Source organism: Agelaius tricolor, unplaced genomic scaffold (genome assembly GCF_023055355.1).
Source record: "Agelaius tricolor isolate 1412-34295 unplaced genomic scaffold, bAgeTri1.0.p SCAF_24, whole genome shotgun sequence".
Taxonomy (NCBI): Eukaryota; Metazoa; Chordata; class Aves; order Passeriformes; family Icteridae; genus Agelaius; species Agelaius tricolor.
The window spans coordinates 12,136,852-12,154,397 of record NW_027269284.1 but is presented as its reverse complement, the minus strand read 5'-3'; the positions used below and the strand labels follow the sequence as shown (position 1 = coordinate 12,154,397).

At 35.5% G+C, this 17,546-nt stretch overlaps 1 protein-coding gene across 4 annotated transcripts in view; it reads left to right on the top strand.

Moving 5' to 3' along the window:
- The window catches only part of BOD1L1 (biorientation of chromosomes in cell division 1 like 1), a 37,081-nt gene extending 20,299 nt beyond the window's left edge, over positions 1 to 16,782 (top strand). For 2 of the 4 annotated variants that reach the window (XM_071447347.1, XM_071447346.1), the window contains 13 exons: positions 1,099 to 1,142; positions 2,062 to 2,149; positions 3,215 to 3,294; positions 3,909 to 3,993; positions 4,946 to 5,019; positions 6,267 to 6,342; positions 6,423 to 6,457; positions 8,314 to 8,359; positions 11,630 to 11,664; positions 11,770 to 11,854; positions 12,305 to 12,458; positions 14,132 to 14,275; positions 15,390 to 16,782. In XM_071447347.1, the coding sequence (XP_071303448.1) occupies positions 1,099 to 1,142; positions 2,062 to 2,149; positions 3,215 to 3,294; positions 3,909 to 3,993; positions 4,946 to 5,019; positions 6,267 to 6,342; positions 6,423 to 6,457; positions 8,314 to 8,359; positions 11,630 to 11,664; positions 11,770 to 11,854; positions 12,305 to 12,458; positions 14,132 to 14,275; positions 15,390 to 15,498 (1,055 nt within the window). In that variant the 3' untranslated portion in view covers positions 15,499 to 16,782. Of the gene's footprint in view, positions 1 to 1,098; positions 1,143 to 2,061; positions 2,150 to 3,214; positions 3,295 to 3,908; positions 3,994 to 4,945; positions 5,020 to 6,266; positions 6,343 to 6,422; positions 6,458 to 8,313; positions 8,360 to 11,629; positions 11,665 to 11,769; positions 11,855 to 12,304; positions 12,459 to 14,131; positions 14,276 to 15,389 lie in introns of those variants that run through there. The other 2 variants (XR_011682297.1, XR_011682298.1) reach the window with 2 other exon arrangements.
- Positions 16,783 to 17,546: the final 764 nt, after the last annotated feature.

Sequence of the window (17,546 nt, the reverse complement as noted above, 5' to 3'; positions counted from 1 at the left end):
GAAGACTAATGCTTTGTAGATATTAGTAGAGAGGTTTTTTCTCCCCCACAATAATCTCTCTTATATGTATATATGCATGCATATATACATACAGCTCAACATACGTAAAAGGAAGTTGTTTAAAAGACAAATGTGTGTCCTGTCATGAGTATGAACAGCAGACACAGTAGTTTAGTAGTCCAAGATTCTTTGGAATGTAAACAAATCATTGCTGTTTGAGTAGGTAGGAACTAGCTCTTAATTTGACACTGCTTTAAAAATTGAAAGATGTGCAGCTCAGCAGTATAGCTGTGGAGGAATCGTTGCTAAAACATGGAGATGTAAGAAACAAGCTACAAAATACATAAAATTCTATATAAAAAATGTGGTTTTGTTTGATTTTAGGTTTATGTTTTTAAGGGAAAGTTGCTTGGAATGTTTCAGCAGCTTTTTTTAATCAAGGTATTAATTTGGTGCTTTTATTAATCAGATTTTAAGAACATTTGATAAAGCAGCTTCTTTGTAATTCTCTGTGTATTGAAAGTTAAGAAATTCTTTGAAAACTCCAGACCACTCATCAACTCTGATAGTTATTTTCCCTGTTTTTGTGATATGGAAGGCTGAGGCTGTACTTAATCTGAGTATAGTGGAGTTTAGCAACTGGACAATTTCCTTATGTGCATTCTATCAGCTACAGGTTTTAGTAGTACAATTAAGCAAACTTATTTCTCTGGAATTATAATGTAGCTTAATCATGTTCTACTTCATCCCATGATCCAGAATCTAAGATTGTGATGGATGAAATTCTGATTCAGATGGTAGAACTATATTTGAAATTTCAAAGTCACCATAAATTTGAAAGGTGACAGCCCCTTCATTGCCTATATTTCAACCATAAGGTGATTCTCAGTTATCCTGTGCTGAGGAATTAATATTCTTCTTTTATTTTGTGGGCATATTGTTAAAGAGAAGATTGGATGTCTTTTACTTCTGACATAGAAAGTAAGTTTTATGTAGTTTCAGGTTCTCTGGAATCCTTTCAGGGAGGTGAAGTAGAGGATACTGTGATACTTTGCATTTGCTTAGCTTTTCTAATTGTGTTAAAATTATTTTTAATAGATGCGCTGCAGAGGAATATTCCTTTGGAAAGAGAAACTTCTCATGTAAGTACTTGTTTTTTAAATTTATTCTATAAGTCTGTGCTGCTTTTCTCTTACTTGAATTTACTTCTATTTACATTAAATATTCTCTAAAGGAAAATATTATTTTTGTATATGCAGAGCCTATGTTTATTGAGACTCTGCAGCTGTGTAGGTTGAGATCTAATTATTCTTTCAAATCTGCCAGTAAATAAATCTTGCATTGTTATTCTATAGTCTGTGACTGTTTCAAGACTGTTAACTGGCAGAAAAGAGAAGCTTGACTGATCTCCATGAGACTAGAGGAAAAAAATAGGGATTATTCTTGGAGGTTTTGATCACAATTAGAAACCTATTTTAATGCAGTCTGCTGTCTTTTGCAAGATTTTATAAGAGGCATAACTCTTGCCTTGCAAATGTAAACTTGCAAATGTAAAGTGTATCTTTTGGAGCAAAAATAAGGCATTTAATAGAGATAGCAGGCTGAAATTGTGTTTGTGGTTAATTAACTCGGGTAGTAAATATATTTATTACTATATTGAAATGCTGGTTGGCCACATTTCTGATGCTAATGAGATGATTCTGTTGTTCCTGTGATAGGAAGAATGTTCTTTAAACCCAGAAATATTCTTTGTGATTTACTGTGATGGAGTACTTTTAACACATGTACTAGGGTGCTTAATTCTGATTTTGGTAGAGACTTTTTTCAATAAAAGTATCAGTCAAAAATTTTGAAAATACAGCAGGTTTGAAGTTTTTTGATCGTGCCATTCGTAGTAGGAATTGTTACTTGAGTTCTAGGAATAAATTGCTTTGTAACAGCTGCTTTCCATTTTAATGTACGTTGTGCATGGAAGAAGCCAGTAGGGAAAAGTTTCTCCCTTCTGTGTTGATAACTTTTTTTTTTCCATTAAGTTTATTCTTCTTTGTGTTTTGTGTGTAGGTGGAAAACTCAGCTACCCAGATAACTGAAGAACATAGATCTAGAGGAAATCAATGTAAATCTCCAGAAACAATGGATGAAAAAAAATGTGAGTGATACGGAAGTACAGGAATTTGTGCAAAGCTTTTCTGTGGCAAAACCATGTTCTACTGTGTCTAGACCATAAAATGGTATTTTTGAGAAAATAATAGAGATGGGGAAATTCCAAACTTCAAAGCAATTTATACTCCCAAAATAATTTCTAATATTTCAGTTAAGATATTTGATAAAAATATTGCAACAAATTTAATTACTGCACAGAAAAGCATTATAGTCATTTTCTCAATCATGGGTGAAGAAACATTTTTTTGTTCAGTCTATAAAATAATTACTAATTTTATCCTTCTAAAATAAAAGATAAGGAAGCTGATCATTAGGAAAATGTAAACTTTGTGGGGATGGATGCTTCCTTTTCTTAGGTGGAAAGAAATAAATTTTAGTGTAGCCTTTTCTTTGTCTGGAAGCAAAAACTGAGAAGGAATATAGTCCATTGAATGGCATAATCATTTCTAAATTTCATTTAAATGCAGTTAGCATCAAAATAAGTTGGGCATTTTGTTGATACAGTAATTACAAGACTGACAATGTAATACCTCTTCAAGCTCTGGATTCAACTTCTTATGTCTTTTCAGCATCAGAACAATTTAGAAAAAAGTTAGTACCATTAATAATAGCATTTTTTCATAAGACCTTTTATTCCTCCTCTAAGAATTGTGATCTGATGAAGTGAGTGATTAGAAGTCATGTATTCATTAGTGTCTCACATAGCATTAACGGCTTTCCCTGCCTCTGGGTGAGTTGAAGCTGAGGTTGGTGCTCTATTTCTTGATGTGTTACTTACCAAATTTCAATTTTGAGCTTATCTTTAAAAACAAACAAGCAAACAAAACAAACCACACCTGTGACACACAAGAAACATGTAATTCTCTTCTGTTATTGTCTTCCCATTTCAAAGAGTGGTTGGAATAACTTTCTGTTCATATTTTTGGTAGTAAGAGGCTGCTTTTCAGACTTTTCAATCTCAGTAATAGTGAGCTGGTATAAAAGTGACACGAAAATATGACAAATGCAGGCGACACTTTTTTAACACTTCAATTGTCACTTGCTTTTGCAGGCAACCAGCAGATTGCTCAGGATGTGCTAAAAGATGATGAACAAAGTCAGTGTTCCAAAATGAAACCTGGTAACATCAAGGTATTTTCAAGAACTCTTATGTTCTGCAATTGTAAATAAGATTAAAACCTTAATCATAATTTCTTCAGCAGTTTATTTTAGGAGGTGTTTCCATAATTAAACTACTTTTGCATTGTCTTGAATACAAAAGAACTGACAATCAGATGATACTTTTCAGTGGGGGAGACAATTAAAAAACAAAAAAGGCAAGTGTCTGTGTGGACTCTGAGGTGTGGAAGTCTGAGAGGACTGGGTTGCAAACAGTTGGGAACTTGGGATCTCATGGAGCATTGTTGGATGCCAGCTCTCCAGTCAGTTCAATGTCTGCATGGGTGTACTGATCTGAGCTCTTCAAGAGGGTATATTGCACTTTACCTGAGTTCTGCTAAATCAAAACAGGAATTAGGACAAGATAGATGTTCTTTTTAGGAGTATATGCAGTATATTTGGGACTACCTCACCCACTGATTTGTGATGAAGCTTCTCAACATGAAAATTTTTAAGAGACAGTACAAAACCTTGATGAGTAAAATAACTGCTCATGTATCGGGATGGGGTGTTGTTTTTAGTGTAACTGACCACAATTTTTAATATGTAGTAAAGCATCTTTCCTCTCTTGTTTCAAAATAATGTAGGAAGTTATTTCAGGTGATGCAGCAGAAGTGTCCAAAGAAATTGATGTAACACAAACACCTCCTAGAAGTACTGTGGAAGAAAAAGGTAATTAAACTGCCCATTATGGCAGATTTTCTGAACCCATATTGAATGCTCATTTCTTTTCATTTGAATGATTTTTGAGAGAAAGTGGGAACTTGATCCCAGCAAATATACTTGCATATATTCTCTGGTTGATTTCTGCTCTATTACTGCTAGCAAATAATGCATTAATCTTAGTTTCTTTAACAATGAGAAAAGTTTTGATGCTTTTGCTGTTACCACCCACTGGCTCCATTATTGCTTTAGTATGTATCTTGGCTAGGAAAGCTGATGGGAAATAAGCAGGTAGGTGAGGAAAATAGAACAATCAGCATTATGTGATAAGAACATCTACCTCTGACTACAAGAAAGGGCTGTCCTACTAAAAATCCATGACATAACCAACAGATCAGTTTTGTTTGTTTCTGTAGAGTAAACGACCAGAAAAGAGTGCAAGTTGCACTGTTGTAATTGACTTAATTGCACTAAAAAAAATAATAAAAGGTGGTATGTGGCTTTGTTACTTCAGTCTGGTTTTGTGGGAACAGTCTGAGAATATTCCCTGATGTTAGTTTGGCCTGTTAATAGTTTTGTTTCTCATGCGAGCAAGTTGACGAGTCTGAATCTGTTCTGTAAGGTGCTTGTATCCTCAGCTTCCTGTTTCATGGAACATGTGAGAAAATGGAATAGGGGCTTGTATTTGTCCTACCATTTTATACTGTGTCACAAGTGTGAGCTTTTGCTCTTACCTTAAAATAGAAGACCTCCCTAATTCATCTGGCATTAGTGGGAAGCATTTTGGCAGATCAATACACTGTTGCTACAAGGCAAACAGTGTTGATTTCTGATGGGTGTTTTTAGGGAATTTTGGGCTAAAGAATGAAATAATGTTTTCAGTGTGGAAGTTGTGGCTTTTATTAGTTCTTTTGCCTAATAAAGATATACAATTTCTTTCTTTTTTTTCTTATGTGTGAAGATGAACTTAACTTTGAACAGGAAATGTCTGAAAAGAAGAAGCACAGTCCAGAATCAAATGAAAATTCTCCAGAGGTGAGTGGTCTTATGCATGTTAACTCACTGAGATAGTGCAGGTTCACAGTACTGTCTCTGTGGTACATAACTACTTTGTGTTTTGTTGACAGTCATATTAAAATTGTCTTCAAAAAGTACCAAGGACTTATGTAGCTCTGTCACAAAGTAGTACCTTACAGACCATAAAACATCTATGTCTTAATATGGAAGTAGGACTGACTCCCTTCCTAGGCTTAATAGTGCTTACAAAATGTTTAGAAAGCAATTATATAGAGTTGTATTGTATAGAAATCATATTTTCTGAAAACTTGGTAATTGATGTGGACAGTTTAGTCATTAACAAATAAAACTTGCTTTTAAAAAATACTATCTGTCAACAGTTTTTAAAGTCTTTATCTCCTAGGCATGTACTTGAGATACTCTACAGTATGGGTTACAAACAAATGTCTGATCCCTTGAGATTAAAATTAATGCTGGCCTCTAGAAATAGACACTGATCTCAGAAAGGTGTTGGATTTCATCATTTTGTGGGTTTTTTGCTTCAAATTTGGAAGAAGGAAATTTAAAGAATATGTTTTTATATTTGTTCACTCAAGACTTGAATCTCTAAGAACCATTCTGGGGGAGATACTGCTAAACTTCAGTAAATGCTGAATGAGGCATTTAAGCTTTCCTTGTGTATAAGAGAAAGTCTTATTGGGGATTTTGCAATCTGAGCATCTGACTTTGTTACTTAAAAGTTCTCTTTCAAAGCTTAAAAGGAGGGGCCCTTCTTTGCTGAAGGTTTGTATAAAGAATATCAGTAATCTATGTATTGGGGTAATTAGAATATTAATTGTTTGAAGCACTTGCTCAACATACAGGATGTAGCCTGTGCTATATGGCACTGGGAAAAGGGGCTCATGGGATGTAAAGTCTGGGGTTCTTGTGTGGGGTAAGCCAGCAGCATTTGTGAGACCAAGTGATAGACATTTTGGGGCTAGGGGAGCAGAAGGCACTGCATTCTCAGATATGCTTTGTGCCTGAGTCAAACCACTGAGAATTTTGTATAACTAGGAGTTGTCTTGTTTCTTTTCACTTATATTAGTTGATTTCATAACAGGCAGTGTCTCTTGCTATTAAACTTTCCCTCATCTATTTTTTAACTGAAAAGTACTACTTCTGCCGCTGTCACATTATGAATTCAGTTAGCAGTCTTTGTATTGTTTTGCTCAAATGCCAAAAGTCAGTTACAGTAAAATATTTTTGTCTTTTATTTTTAATAGGAAAATCAGCCTGTAGTAGTGAAACGCAAAAGGGGACGGCCTCGTAAATACCCTCTTGAAGCAGTACAGCCTGGTGGTAAGTAGCTTATAATACCTGTGTGGGAAAACAAGGATAATAGTGACATTCAAGTTCTGAACTCATATTTCTTCCCTCAGGTGGGGAGTCAAAAGCTGATATGAGCACTGGGAATGTAAGTGCCTTTATTTTGTTTGGGTGCATTTAAACACAGTATTTCAAGAGCCATTTATCTGCTTAACAGTTAACAGCATTTCAGAAACATCTTATGGAAAACTTGATACTTGAGTTCAGTCTAAGCAAACAAAACTTTATTAATAGTGTCTCTTAATGTAGATGAACTTTTTAAGCAAAATACAGTGTTATTTCAGAATGTAGCAAATGACCTACCAGCTTCACACTTAGTTCACTCAAGTGTTATTCAAGTGTTATTCTAGCTAGCAATATGTACCTGTGTGCAGGGTGAAGTTTTGGTGGTATGCATATGTGACTTCTAGTTCATGCTGGGAGTAATTTTGGCCTGAAGAGCAAGGCTGACTTTATTTCAAAAATGAGGGGTTTTCTCCTCTACTGAATATATCATAACAATAGCACATAGAATCTTTCCATAGCTGTAAAATAAAAAATTATGTAAAGCAGTTGTATTACACCTCATGTGAGAGATAGAGACATACTGGTGAGTAACCTAGGGGCTCATGAAACATGTCTGTTTTCTAAAGCTCAGTAGTAGTTTTGTTTCCTAAGCCCTGTGAAGGACATTCACAACTAGGAAGGTGGTCTGTTGGTATTGTTTCTGCAATCCAGTTGGATTACAGCACAGGGCAGTGATGGGTCAGGCATGTTTGTGGAGTGCAGCCAGTTGGATTTATTCTGGTTAAAGGCTTCTGTCTAGGGAATGCCTCTTATTTCAGAATCAACATTATTGCATAGAAAAGGGTGGATTTTAAAAATGAAGTTGTCTTGAAACACAGGTTTTCTTCCTGCTTGCCTGGTGAGGCACCAGCTGGCATGGCTGTTGGAAATCTTGGGAATTTACCTAGTTTATGGACAAAAGGAATTATTGTCTCTGCTTGTTCTGTCCTCATATTTCAGGCAGCCCTTTGAGTCCTGTCCCTTCTTACAGGTTGGCTGGAATTCTGTTTGAGAATTCCTAGTCTTTCCTGACTGATTTTTTTTTTAAATGTTAATTTAATGAAATGTAATTTGAACTGGTGTGGATTTTGGTATTTGGTTTTTCTGTTTTGGTGTTGTGGCTTGGTTTTTGTTTGGGTTTTTTTTTTGGGGGGGTGGTTTTTTTGTCCCATTAAGGGTTAAAGTTAATTTTTAAATCACCCTCAGAAATAGGTGTACCTTGGCACCCTCAGTGCTGGAACAGAATCATCTTGTTCTGGTTCAAGTGTATAAAGGTCTTGTACTTCCTAGTGATGAGTGAGGGGTTGGTGTGAGCTGCAGGCTGGCTCAGGGAGGAGTGATACCTGCCCTCCACCTGAGACAGAGGGACATGACAGTTTCCCCAGGGCTGCTGTGGGAACACATTGCTACTTTAGAGGAACCATAGGCATCCTGGTGTGGTCATTCAGTGGTGAAAGCACTGAAGTTTTTGGACAGTCATAGGGACATTGTGTAATTATATATAGATTTTTCTGCATACTGAGTAAATGAACAATTTCTGGTGACTTGTAGTTCTAAAGTGACTGTACTAACTTCTTTGTTGATAATTAAATACTTGAAAATGTGTTTGACTGAAACTGCTTTTATCTTTTGTGTCTTTTATTGCAATGACTTTAGTGTCAGGCTAGTGAAAGTGCTGTGATTTGTTTATGGGCTGATTTGTTTGTTATTTATCAAAATGGAAAAATGCATCCTACTCTTAAACTACAGTACAAACTTTGTGTGCTCATTAATGTTCATGTTTTCTAGACTTACAGATCCATTCTACATTGAATGTTAGCAAGTTTCTGTGATAATGTAATGCAATGCTGAATTTTCCTGATTTTTTATAAATTAAAAAACCCACTTTTTTAATTTCAGCTGCAGTCTCCTACCTCTGCAAGTAGAGGGAAAACACCTCAAACAGGTAAGCAAATTATACCTGCCTCAACATATAAAACAAAAGATGGAAGAAATGGAAGAGGGTTTTCACAAAACTCACATGGGTCCTTCTTCATCCTGACACCATCTCTGGCAGTCAGTGTTATTCATGAATGAAAGCATCTGAAGAAAGAGATGAAGAGAAGACTTGGCCCTAACTGCTACCAAGTTTTTAGTTCCAAAAAAGAGCAGCTTGATAAGAACTTAGTTCAAAGATGCAGCAGCACTGCTCAGTGCTGAATAATGCATTGCAGAATATACCAAATGATTGAATAGGCTAGGTACATGGCAGAGCTTCAGAGGAAGGTAGGTGCCCCATCAGACTGGCTCTTAGTGATTGCTTTCCATTTCTGCATGTTTTCTTTCATACAGTGACTACCCATCACACTTACTACATTACATTTCACATTTTATTCAGTTAATTGTTGTATCTGTGGATGTGTATCTAAAGATCTTAGGGGTATCTTGAGGGGATATTTCTTTCTCTTTTACAACTGCTGTAAGATCTTTGGAACACGGTTGTTTAGCTTAACTCAAAAAATGTATTTTAAGTGCTTCAAACTAAAATACAATTAAGTGAAATTCCTTTCTATTTCCCTTTTCTAATTTCTCTTGTGTATAGAGTCTGAACTGCACTGGTTGTTTAAATGTGTTTTTTTAATTATGGCCTGTGTATTAACGCTTGTCTGAATAGATCTCTAAGCTACAGAAAATTTATCTAGCAAGATATTAGGAAGGTTAAAGCTTAATAATGGAGCTCTGTGTGTTGTGTTTTAAGGCTTACAAGTAGGTCTTGTGTTCGAAATAAGCAAGCATTGTTTTAACCAAAGGTACGTGTGCTAATGATGTTTGGATAGAACTACTGTCAATATGCTTTTGCTTTGTGTGATTGGTCAAAAAGCTTATAAAGTAACTTGTAACATTAAGTTTTTTAGTTTGCTACCTGGAATGTGAGCTGCTGGCATCTTCCCATTGTCATAATCATGTAATGAGACTGATGCTGAAAAATAAAACAGCTCGAGGTGCTTTCTGCAGCAGCACCGTCTCGTTCGTGTCTGTAAATAGCCCCCCTTGCCAGCGATAAAGGCCATTCATAAAAAAACTTTAAAAAGCCATTTTAAGAAGCAGGTGAACTGAAAAGTAGATTAAAATGGTTTGCAAACAAATGCAAACAAACATGCAGAAAATCTGAGAAACCAAACCTTCAAAACAAGTCTTCTGGAGTTCCCAAAAGCTTAGGTTTCTACAGATAGACTAATCTGGCTGCACTGAACATATGGGCTGTTTCCTTTTTTCTCCACATTTGTTAAAATGTCAGCTTTAATCCATATGCTTCAGAATTGTCTCTGGAGGGTTAGCTCATTGTGTGGTACTTGACTTCTGTGAACTGCCAAGAGAACAGACAAGAATGTGAAAATGAAATAAAAGTGCATTCTGCTTTGCTTTTTATTCAAAAGCAGACACCTGACTGTGTACTTAAAGTTTGTGTGTTATGTAACATTTCTGTTTTCCTGGTAACAGGCTGTTGGTATCACAGCAATGTTCAGAGGAGTATATAAAGGGGAATGTGCTGTTAAATTTTTCATCCTGTATTAGCATTCATGGGCATAAAGGGGTTGAGAACCCCTGGTGGTGAAAAGGAAGCCAAGTTGAATCCCTCTGTGCAGTTCACTTACTCTGGTACTTTCTGGGTGTTCTGCATAAGGATTTGCAGTAGGGACAGAAGCACATGTGGAGTGGGATGCAGAGTTTTATTTTTGGTCACTACAGCACATGCAATTAAGAGACACATGTTTTCTGAAAGTATCATCCTCCCATAACACTAACACTGAACTTGAAACTAATTACTTAGCACTAATCAACAGTTGCTGCTCTACAATTAGTATGATTTTAGATACTATGTCTTAATATTTTTATACTTATCTTCAGGCAAAATGCTACATTTTGGTATCTTACAGAGGGTTATCTGTTAAAGGCATATCATGGACCTACATGGGATTATTTTTCAGTCAAAAACCCCTTTGCTACAGATTTGCCAAAGTGAACCAGAATTATGAAGTATCTCTTTTGAACACAATAGAACTAATACATGCTGATTGTATTATGTATGTGCTTATGTTGTGTGTAAAGCTTAATACAGTGGACAGTCCAATGCTTTATTTCACTTATTTTTAAACACTTAACTATATTTCTGTTTACTTCATTTGCATTTGTATAAAAGTTTTTCCCCATAACCTTACAAAGGAGTGCCAAAAAGCTTGTGAGTTTTAGAATATGTTTCTGCTCTTTGAGATCTATTTTAGATCCTTGGCATTGTCATTCTTTTGTTTGTTTTCTCAGTCTAATTGGTGAGGGGTTTAGAGTTTGTGTCCTCTGTTATTTAGCTTTTAGAAATTAGACAGCAGTTTTTATGGCAGGGGGTAAAATATATAAAAGCTTGCTTTTATTTAGGTTTCTCTTTTTTATTGCTAAGGATTTTTATCCTTGCAGTGTTGGAGATAATTCCATTTGACAGAGTTCAAAAGCTTTGTAAAATAATCACTCTCATCACAGAGTTAGGGTAAAAGTAGTAACCATGGAGAGAAGCCAAGTTGAGACATGGGATGTAGAGTTAAAAATCTGTTTTAATATGTATAGGCTAGCCTGTAAAAATTACTGAGTTGGAAGTAAGAAGTATTTCAACAGAGGAAGTCATGTAATTCGCATACTAGAAAAATTTTAAATAGTGTCTTTTTGAGCTTCATCTTAGTCATCTTGGTATGAGCACAGTTAAGCACTAGAACAAATCACCTGAAGGAACCATGTTCTTGGAGACTTTGAAAATTGGACTGAACAAGATCTTGTGCAAGATTAGATTAATTAATTTAGCCATGCTTTGAACAGGAGATTGGACAAGGTGACCTCCAGAGGCTCCTTCTAAGCCAAATTTTTCTGTGATTCTGTGATTGGTTGACAGTAGTTAAAGGGGAAAGTATCTTCTGCTTTTCCATTAAAACAAAACAGCATATGCAACAAAGCAATAAATATGGTCAGTCATATTAAGCCTTAGTATTTAACAATTTAATCATTGTCCCAATCTCTGTATGTAAAAAAGTACAAGAAAGCTATTTTCTAAATTAGAAAGAGACTTGAAATGTTTTTAGGGCAACTGTGATGTTTATACAAAGTTGAGAGAGTATGAAAGAACTCCCCTTTAAATTGATTGGTAAAAGATTTGAAGTTCAGGATCAAGTTTTGTTCTTTCCTTTCTTTTTAGGTACAGACATATCTAATAAGAAAGAAACAACAAATGTAAGTGTGATTTGTAAATTTACAAGCAGTATATGATGAGAAATGTCTGTCTTCTGTGTAAAGTAAATAGTTCTTGACTTGCATGGTTCCATTTTGTCTTTTCAGGAAGATGAAGCTGAGAAAGCAGAACTGGTTGTGCGTAAAAGGGGAAGAAAGCCCAGGCGCTCTCTGGTTCAATCAGAGGAAACGGGTAAAAAAGCATGAGAGGCTGTGCTGCTCCTAACAGGATAAGAAAATACTGCTGTGCCTTTCTGTTTACTAATAGCAACAAGATAAGCTTTATTCAATTTTCCTTTCTTGAGGAAAAATCATTGAGTTACAGCTAGTGTAAATATTATGTAAATATGTGTAAATTGCTGTAATCTCATGTCAGAATTGCTACATCCCAGATGCTTCTATAAAGCCTCATGAATTTTCTATGAATTCTGGCTATGAGCTGTGTAAGTAAACTGTGGTGAATGTGTTAGCAAGATTAAGTCAAACAAGTGTGAATTAAAAATGTTGAAATATGAAGGAAATGGAAAATTACTTACTGAAAATGGGACTTGTGACTAGAATACCTTTTCTAAATTAAGTGTTCATATCCTTTTGGAGGCCTTTTGGAAAATTATAGCATATGTGTTAAATTTTAAATGGACAGAAACACTGGAGCCAGAGAAGAAACGTCGGAAATTGACGTCTTCTGAAGATGAGCTAAAAGAGCAAGAGGAAGGTGAGGAAGAGGATGGTGAGGAAGATGATGACACACATTCTGGGGCCACAACTAGATCAGCCACAAGATTAGAGGCTCAAAGGTAACTGTGTGGACACTCCAATAACAAGCTTTTTTTTACCTCGTTTTTGGTAGTTGTGGGGTTTGTTGCAGGGAAGAGTTGTGACTTCCTCTTTTTGCCTTTTTCTCTTTGTTTATTTTAAATTGATAAGAGCTTCCCAAATATTTTTCATTATAATTCTAGTACCACTCTTCAAGGAATGAAGAGACAAAAGGTAAGGTTAAGGGAAATTGTTAGGGTCTCAAAAGGCATACTTGAATATGTAACAAGGTAAGAATTGATCCTATTGCCACTCTTCCTAGTGATATCTCAGAATTTAAGTCTAAGGACACTTGATTCTGATGGGTAAAATGGGACATCAGAGCTGACTGTACAATTCACCTTTTGGTATTTGGTGTTGGAACAAGGTGAAAATATAATTAATCCCTGTCTATTTCTTTAAGTACATTCCAAGTTAAATACATGAATCTGCAGTACTGGAGGACTTTATTTCTAGTATGGTGATCTTCAAGCTTGGAAAGCAATCTTGCTGTGCAAGACAAGTGTGGGTAGCAAGAGTTCTGTTTTCAGGAAGCTGTTCTTCATCTGCCTTAACACCAGTCTGCCTTTTTGCAGGCATACTGAATTCTAGCAGAGCTCATCCTCTTGATCTTATTGTGGAAACAATGAAGCATAGCAGCTTTGGGAAGTTTTGATGTGTGTTGCTGTCTTTTAGAAGAGAATTGGAGTCCAGGCATTTTTTTTTATGTTGGTGGTGGAATTACTTTCAATTGACTGTATCTACTTCCCTCTTAAGGATATTATGTTTTATTGTATATATTATGTGTTAGCCTATGGGCAGTACTTGAAGCACAGTTGCCACAGTGCTCTGGAACTGATAATTTCAGAACTGAATCTGTAAGTAGTTACGTGAGTCTTCATTTACATAAAAACTGTGAAGGTTTACCACTACCACTTAGTAAACAACAGTTTTGGTAAAGCCACAGGGACTTCTTTAGTCTCACATAATTGTTAACTCTAAAATGGTAATAAAGGTTTAAGTATTTGTGGGTTTATTCTGCTTGCTTGTGGAAACATCAATATTTTTTATAAATTTGGGGTTGTGTCTCAGATTTCCAGTGCTACCTTTCTGACTCTGATTGCAACAAAGTATTTCTACCTTAAGGTGCTGCGTACAGTATGCAATTTATAAATAGCATCTGGGAATAAGTCTGTAGAAGAGGATGCTTCTTCATATTCAGCATTGCTGGATTTCTCTGACTTAAGTCACCTGTTTTCTAAGCTATGAAATTAATCACCAATAACCAGTTTTTCAGGTTTCTGAACTCGTGGATACCAAGGCTTACATGAGTGAATTCAGACTATAGTATGTTCTTTTAAAGATAGACACTTATGTACAAAAATTATTGCAAGATTTGGAATGGATTGGTTTGGTTTTGGTTTTCTTTGTAAATACCAAATATTGTCAGTAAAGCAATCTTTGATTCTACATTTGATACAAAAATACCAAGCTTGGCTTCGCAGTGTGTCTTGAAGCAGGCAAATATGGTCTTCTCACTGTTTCTTTTGGCAACTTTGATTTACTTGTTGCAAATACTGTGCAGTCATGATTATCTGCACTTGGAATGCAAGAAGAAATTGACTTGGTAAAAGTATTTTGTTATATATAAATTCATCATTCTTATGTGTTACAGAAAAAAGGCCAGCAAGCCAACCACACGTGCAACTTCTAAAGGCAGCAGTCCAAGTTCAGTTTCTCCTAGAAAACGACAGAAACTAGCAGCTAAAAAAAGATATCCAAGTGATACAAAAATTAATAAATCTCCTCCATTGACACAGTAAGTATTAAAGTTGAATTCACTTTGAGGATTTGTTCTGGAAGCCAGTACAGTGATCCTTTCCTTATATGTAACATACTGCTTCAAATTCTGAGCAGCAGACTAGTTTTGTTCTGTTCTCATGTGAATTATAAAAGCTTTTAAAGGATTTTCTTCTGTTTACATTTTTTCTTTTTCTTCCTTTATTTGACATTTGGAAGACTAGATTTTTTTCTTATATCCTTGGAAACCTCTTGGGAGAATCTGAAAATGCTGTTTATGTAGTATTTTAACTTCAGCTGTGATTCTTTCCTGGATGGGGGGTAAGAGCATCGGTGGTTCAGGTTAAAGCTAAATATGATGATGTGATTCTAATGCTTCAAAGATCTAAGATCAGCTGATAAAAAGAGGAGAAACTGAGAGCCTTTATACCAAGTTTTGAATATATTTCCCTCCTTTCCTGTAATACTTTTTAATTTGTAAAGCTGAGATCATAGTGCAGAATCCCAGGGGAATAAGTAACAAATGTGATGCACAGTTGCTCTGCATCTTGTAGTTTACCTGTAAAATGTGTTGTATGCCAAACAAGTGTAGCTGTCATCCTTTCTGAAATGTGTCAGTGTCTTCAGGCTGAACCTGGAGAACTTGTGCACTGTGCACTGATGACTGTCACAGTACACCTCAGCTCCATTATTTTGTGTGGTTATGAATGGCCAAGAGTTTAAGCCCATTTACAGTTAGTTACAGCTGGAATATGGTGAGCATATAGATGGGTGTGAATGCACAGGGTATGTGAAGTCTGCCCTTTACTTCCTCTTTTGTATGCTGGGCTTGAGACACTGCTGCTGCTATTCTTTGTGAGACAGGGGACAGGGCAATCAAGTCCATTATGTCCTGTTATAAATCCGCAAATCTTTCCAGAGAAAGAGAAGGAAGAAGTAGAATCCTAGCCCCAAATTGTACATGTGGAGCACTTTCCAACATAAAGAATTAGTACTCCATATCTTATTAAGAAGTGGGTTTTAGCAGTAAGCTTTTATATAATAATATATCAGAGATGGACAGTTTAGTTCAGCTCTGAATAGAATTATGCCTGAGCACTCTTCATTGTGGAAATAATGATTATGTTTTTCAGGTTAAAGATGCAGTCTGCCAAGCGTAAAAGGGAGGACAGCCCAACAGTGGTACGGAGGAAAGGCCAGCAGAAGGCAGAGGAGACACCACTAAAGAAAGCGAAGCGATAATCTTTACCAGCCAGTACTGTTCTTGGAAGAGTCAAAAGGAAAGCAAACATCTGTGCTTCTATTTTTTTTAAAGCAAAGGGATTTGCACGTGCTTGTTTCAGAGGTCTAAGTTAAACAATGCAGTACTTTTAAGTTACATTTTAAACAGCTTTATAAACTATTGTTTATACAGAATATTATGTACATTTATTTCAGATGAAAAATAAGTTTACTTTGTATCTGAATGAAAAACAAAGTAGTTATATATTTTATCACTGACTTGGAAAGTTGGAGTTTCCCAATGTGACATGCTAATGCAGATGCTTCCAGCCCATAAGGCACCCATGTGCCTACTAATATTTTGTACATAAACTTGTAAAAATAGGTTGTATTTTACTCTGTGTATGAATCTGATCAATGATGGACATTTTATTTATTATACGGAAAGCATTGGTCTGTAAACTTTAGTATATATCTTAGGGTTTTTTAATTATATATTTTACATTCTATGCAGATGTCAGTAGGAAACTTCCCCTCCGCTCCCCCAGGGCTGTCTAAAATCTGAAGTTCTCTAAAATATGCTCAGACAGTTGGTAAAATATTTTTCTCGCATGCATTAAAGTAGTTAAGCATAGTGAAAGGGACTTGGCTCCTTTCTGTTCACATTTGTGGCAAAGTACAGCATTTAAAATGTAATCTTACTAGATTATATTTTCACTTGGAAATTTACTACCAACTTCAAGAAATAAATAGTACTAGGTTAGATTTATTCACAGTCAACCAATACCACCCTAAAATGAAAGTTTTATTTTGCAACTAAACACGTGTTCTTTCAGTATTTATCTTTTTCAACAAAGAGGGACCCATTGAAATCAAATGTCACTTCTCCTAACTATAGAGCTTCAGCATTTTATGTTACATTTTATACACAGGTATTAAAAATAGAAGCTGGTATTATTGCCAGAATCTTTTTTTAATGTATATTAACTCTGGTAAGAGCAAATGTTCAAGTGAAGTTGTATATAAAGTTAAACTTTTCTTATGATCAAATGTGTCTCTTGTTATGATGTGATGAATTGCCAAACAATCTGAGATTATTTTAAGTGTTTTGTTGATATTCTGGTTTATAATTAAAAATATTTTGGGGGTTGGAATTTTACTTTTTTTTTCTTTATTTCTCTTTTTTTTGTGAGGTTTTTTTTTTTTTTTTTTGAACTTGTTGTAAGGCAGATGTTTCGGTCAGATATTCTGCTAGGTTTCTTACTGAGATTTTTGTATAAAAATATAAAATGTTTGCCAAAAATCTGAGTTGCCATATTTTATTTTCCTTTAATTGTTTTACTGGGGAACTTGTCTTTACACATGTGTCTGGTTGGAGTCATGTCTATAAACTTTACCTGGTTAGTGTCTTTAAAAAATGTTCACAGGTGCTTACATGTTAGATACATAAACAGTAGGGAAAGTCTGTTTGCCTACCTTAGGACACTATAAAAGTGCTCACATAATACTTTTTTAAGTAAATTAGTCTGAAAGAAGAAAATACCTTAGCTCTGAAAATTAATTACTTTTGCTTTCTACCTTAACTCTGCTGCCATATTAATACATGCCTTGTTAGCATACTGATTGATACATTCCTTTCCTCTATGTTACTAACACTGATGTTTATGCAGAGTTGTAGGATAAGTTGAATCTTTCCTTTTTTCCATTTTTTTTCCTTTGCCCCCTGCAGTATGCATAGACCAAGGTTGTATATTTAGTCTCAGCCTTTGTTCTGTAAGGCTAAACTGCTTGTTTTTCCATGGGTGCTTTCCAGACTTTTGGTGGGATTTGGAGTCCTTGCCTGCACCTTTCCGTTTGTTTCCTTACACCTGGATTCAGTAGTGACATTGCTCAGGGGGCTCCTAAGGAAGCCTTGCCACTGCACTGGACATTATTATCATTTATTCTCTCTGCTGGTAGTACCTGTCCTGCTCCAGGACAGTTCATATTTGCCTCTTTCACAGACAGAGCTCTTCTGAAGGATTATAATGATTGACAAAGCTCTGATAGATCCTTTTGACTGGCTGTTG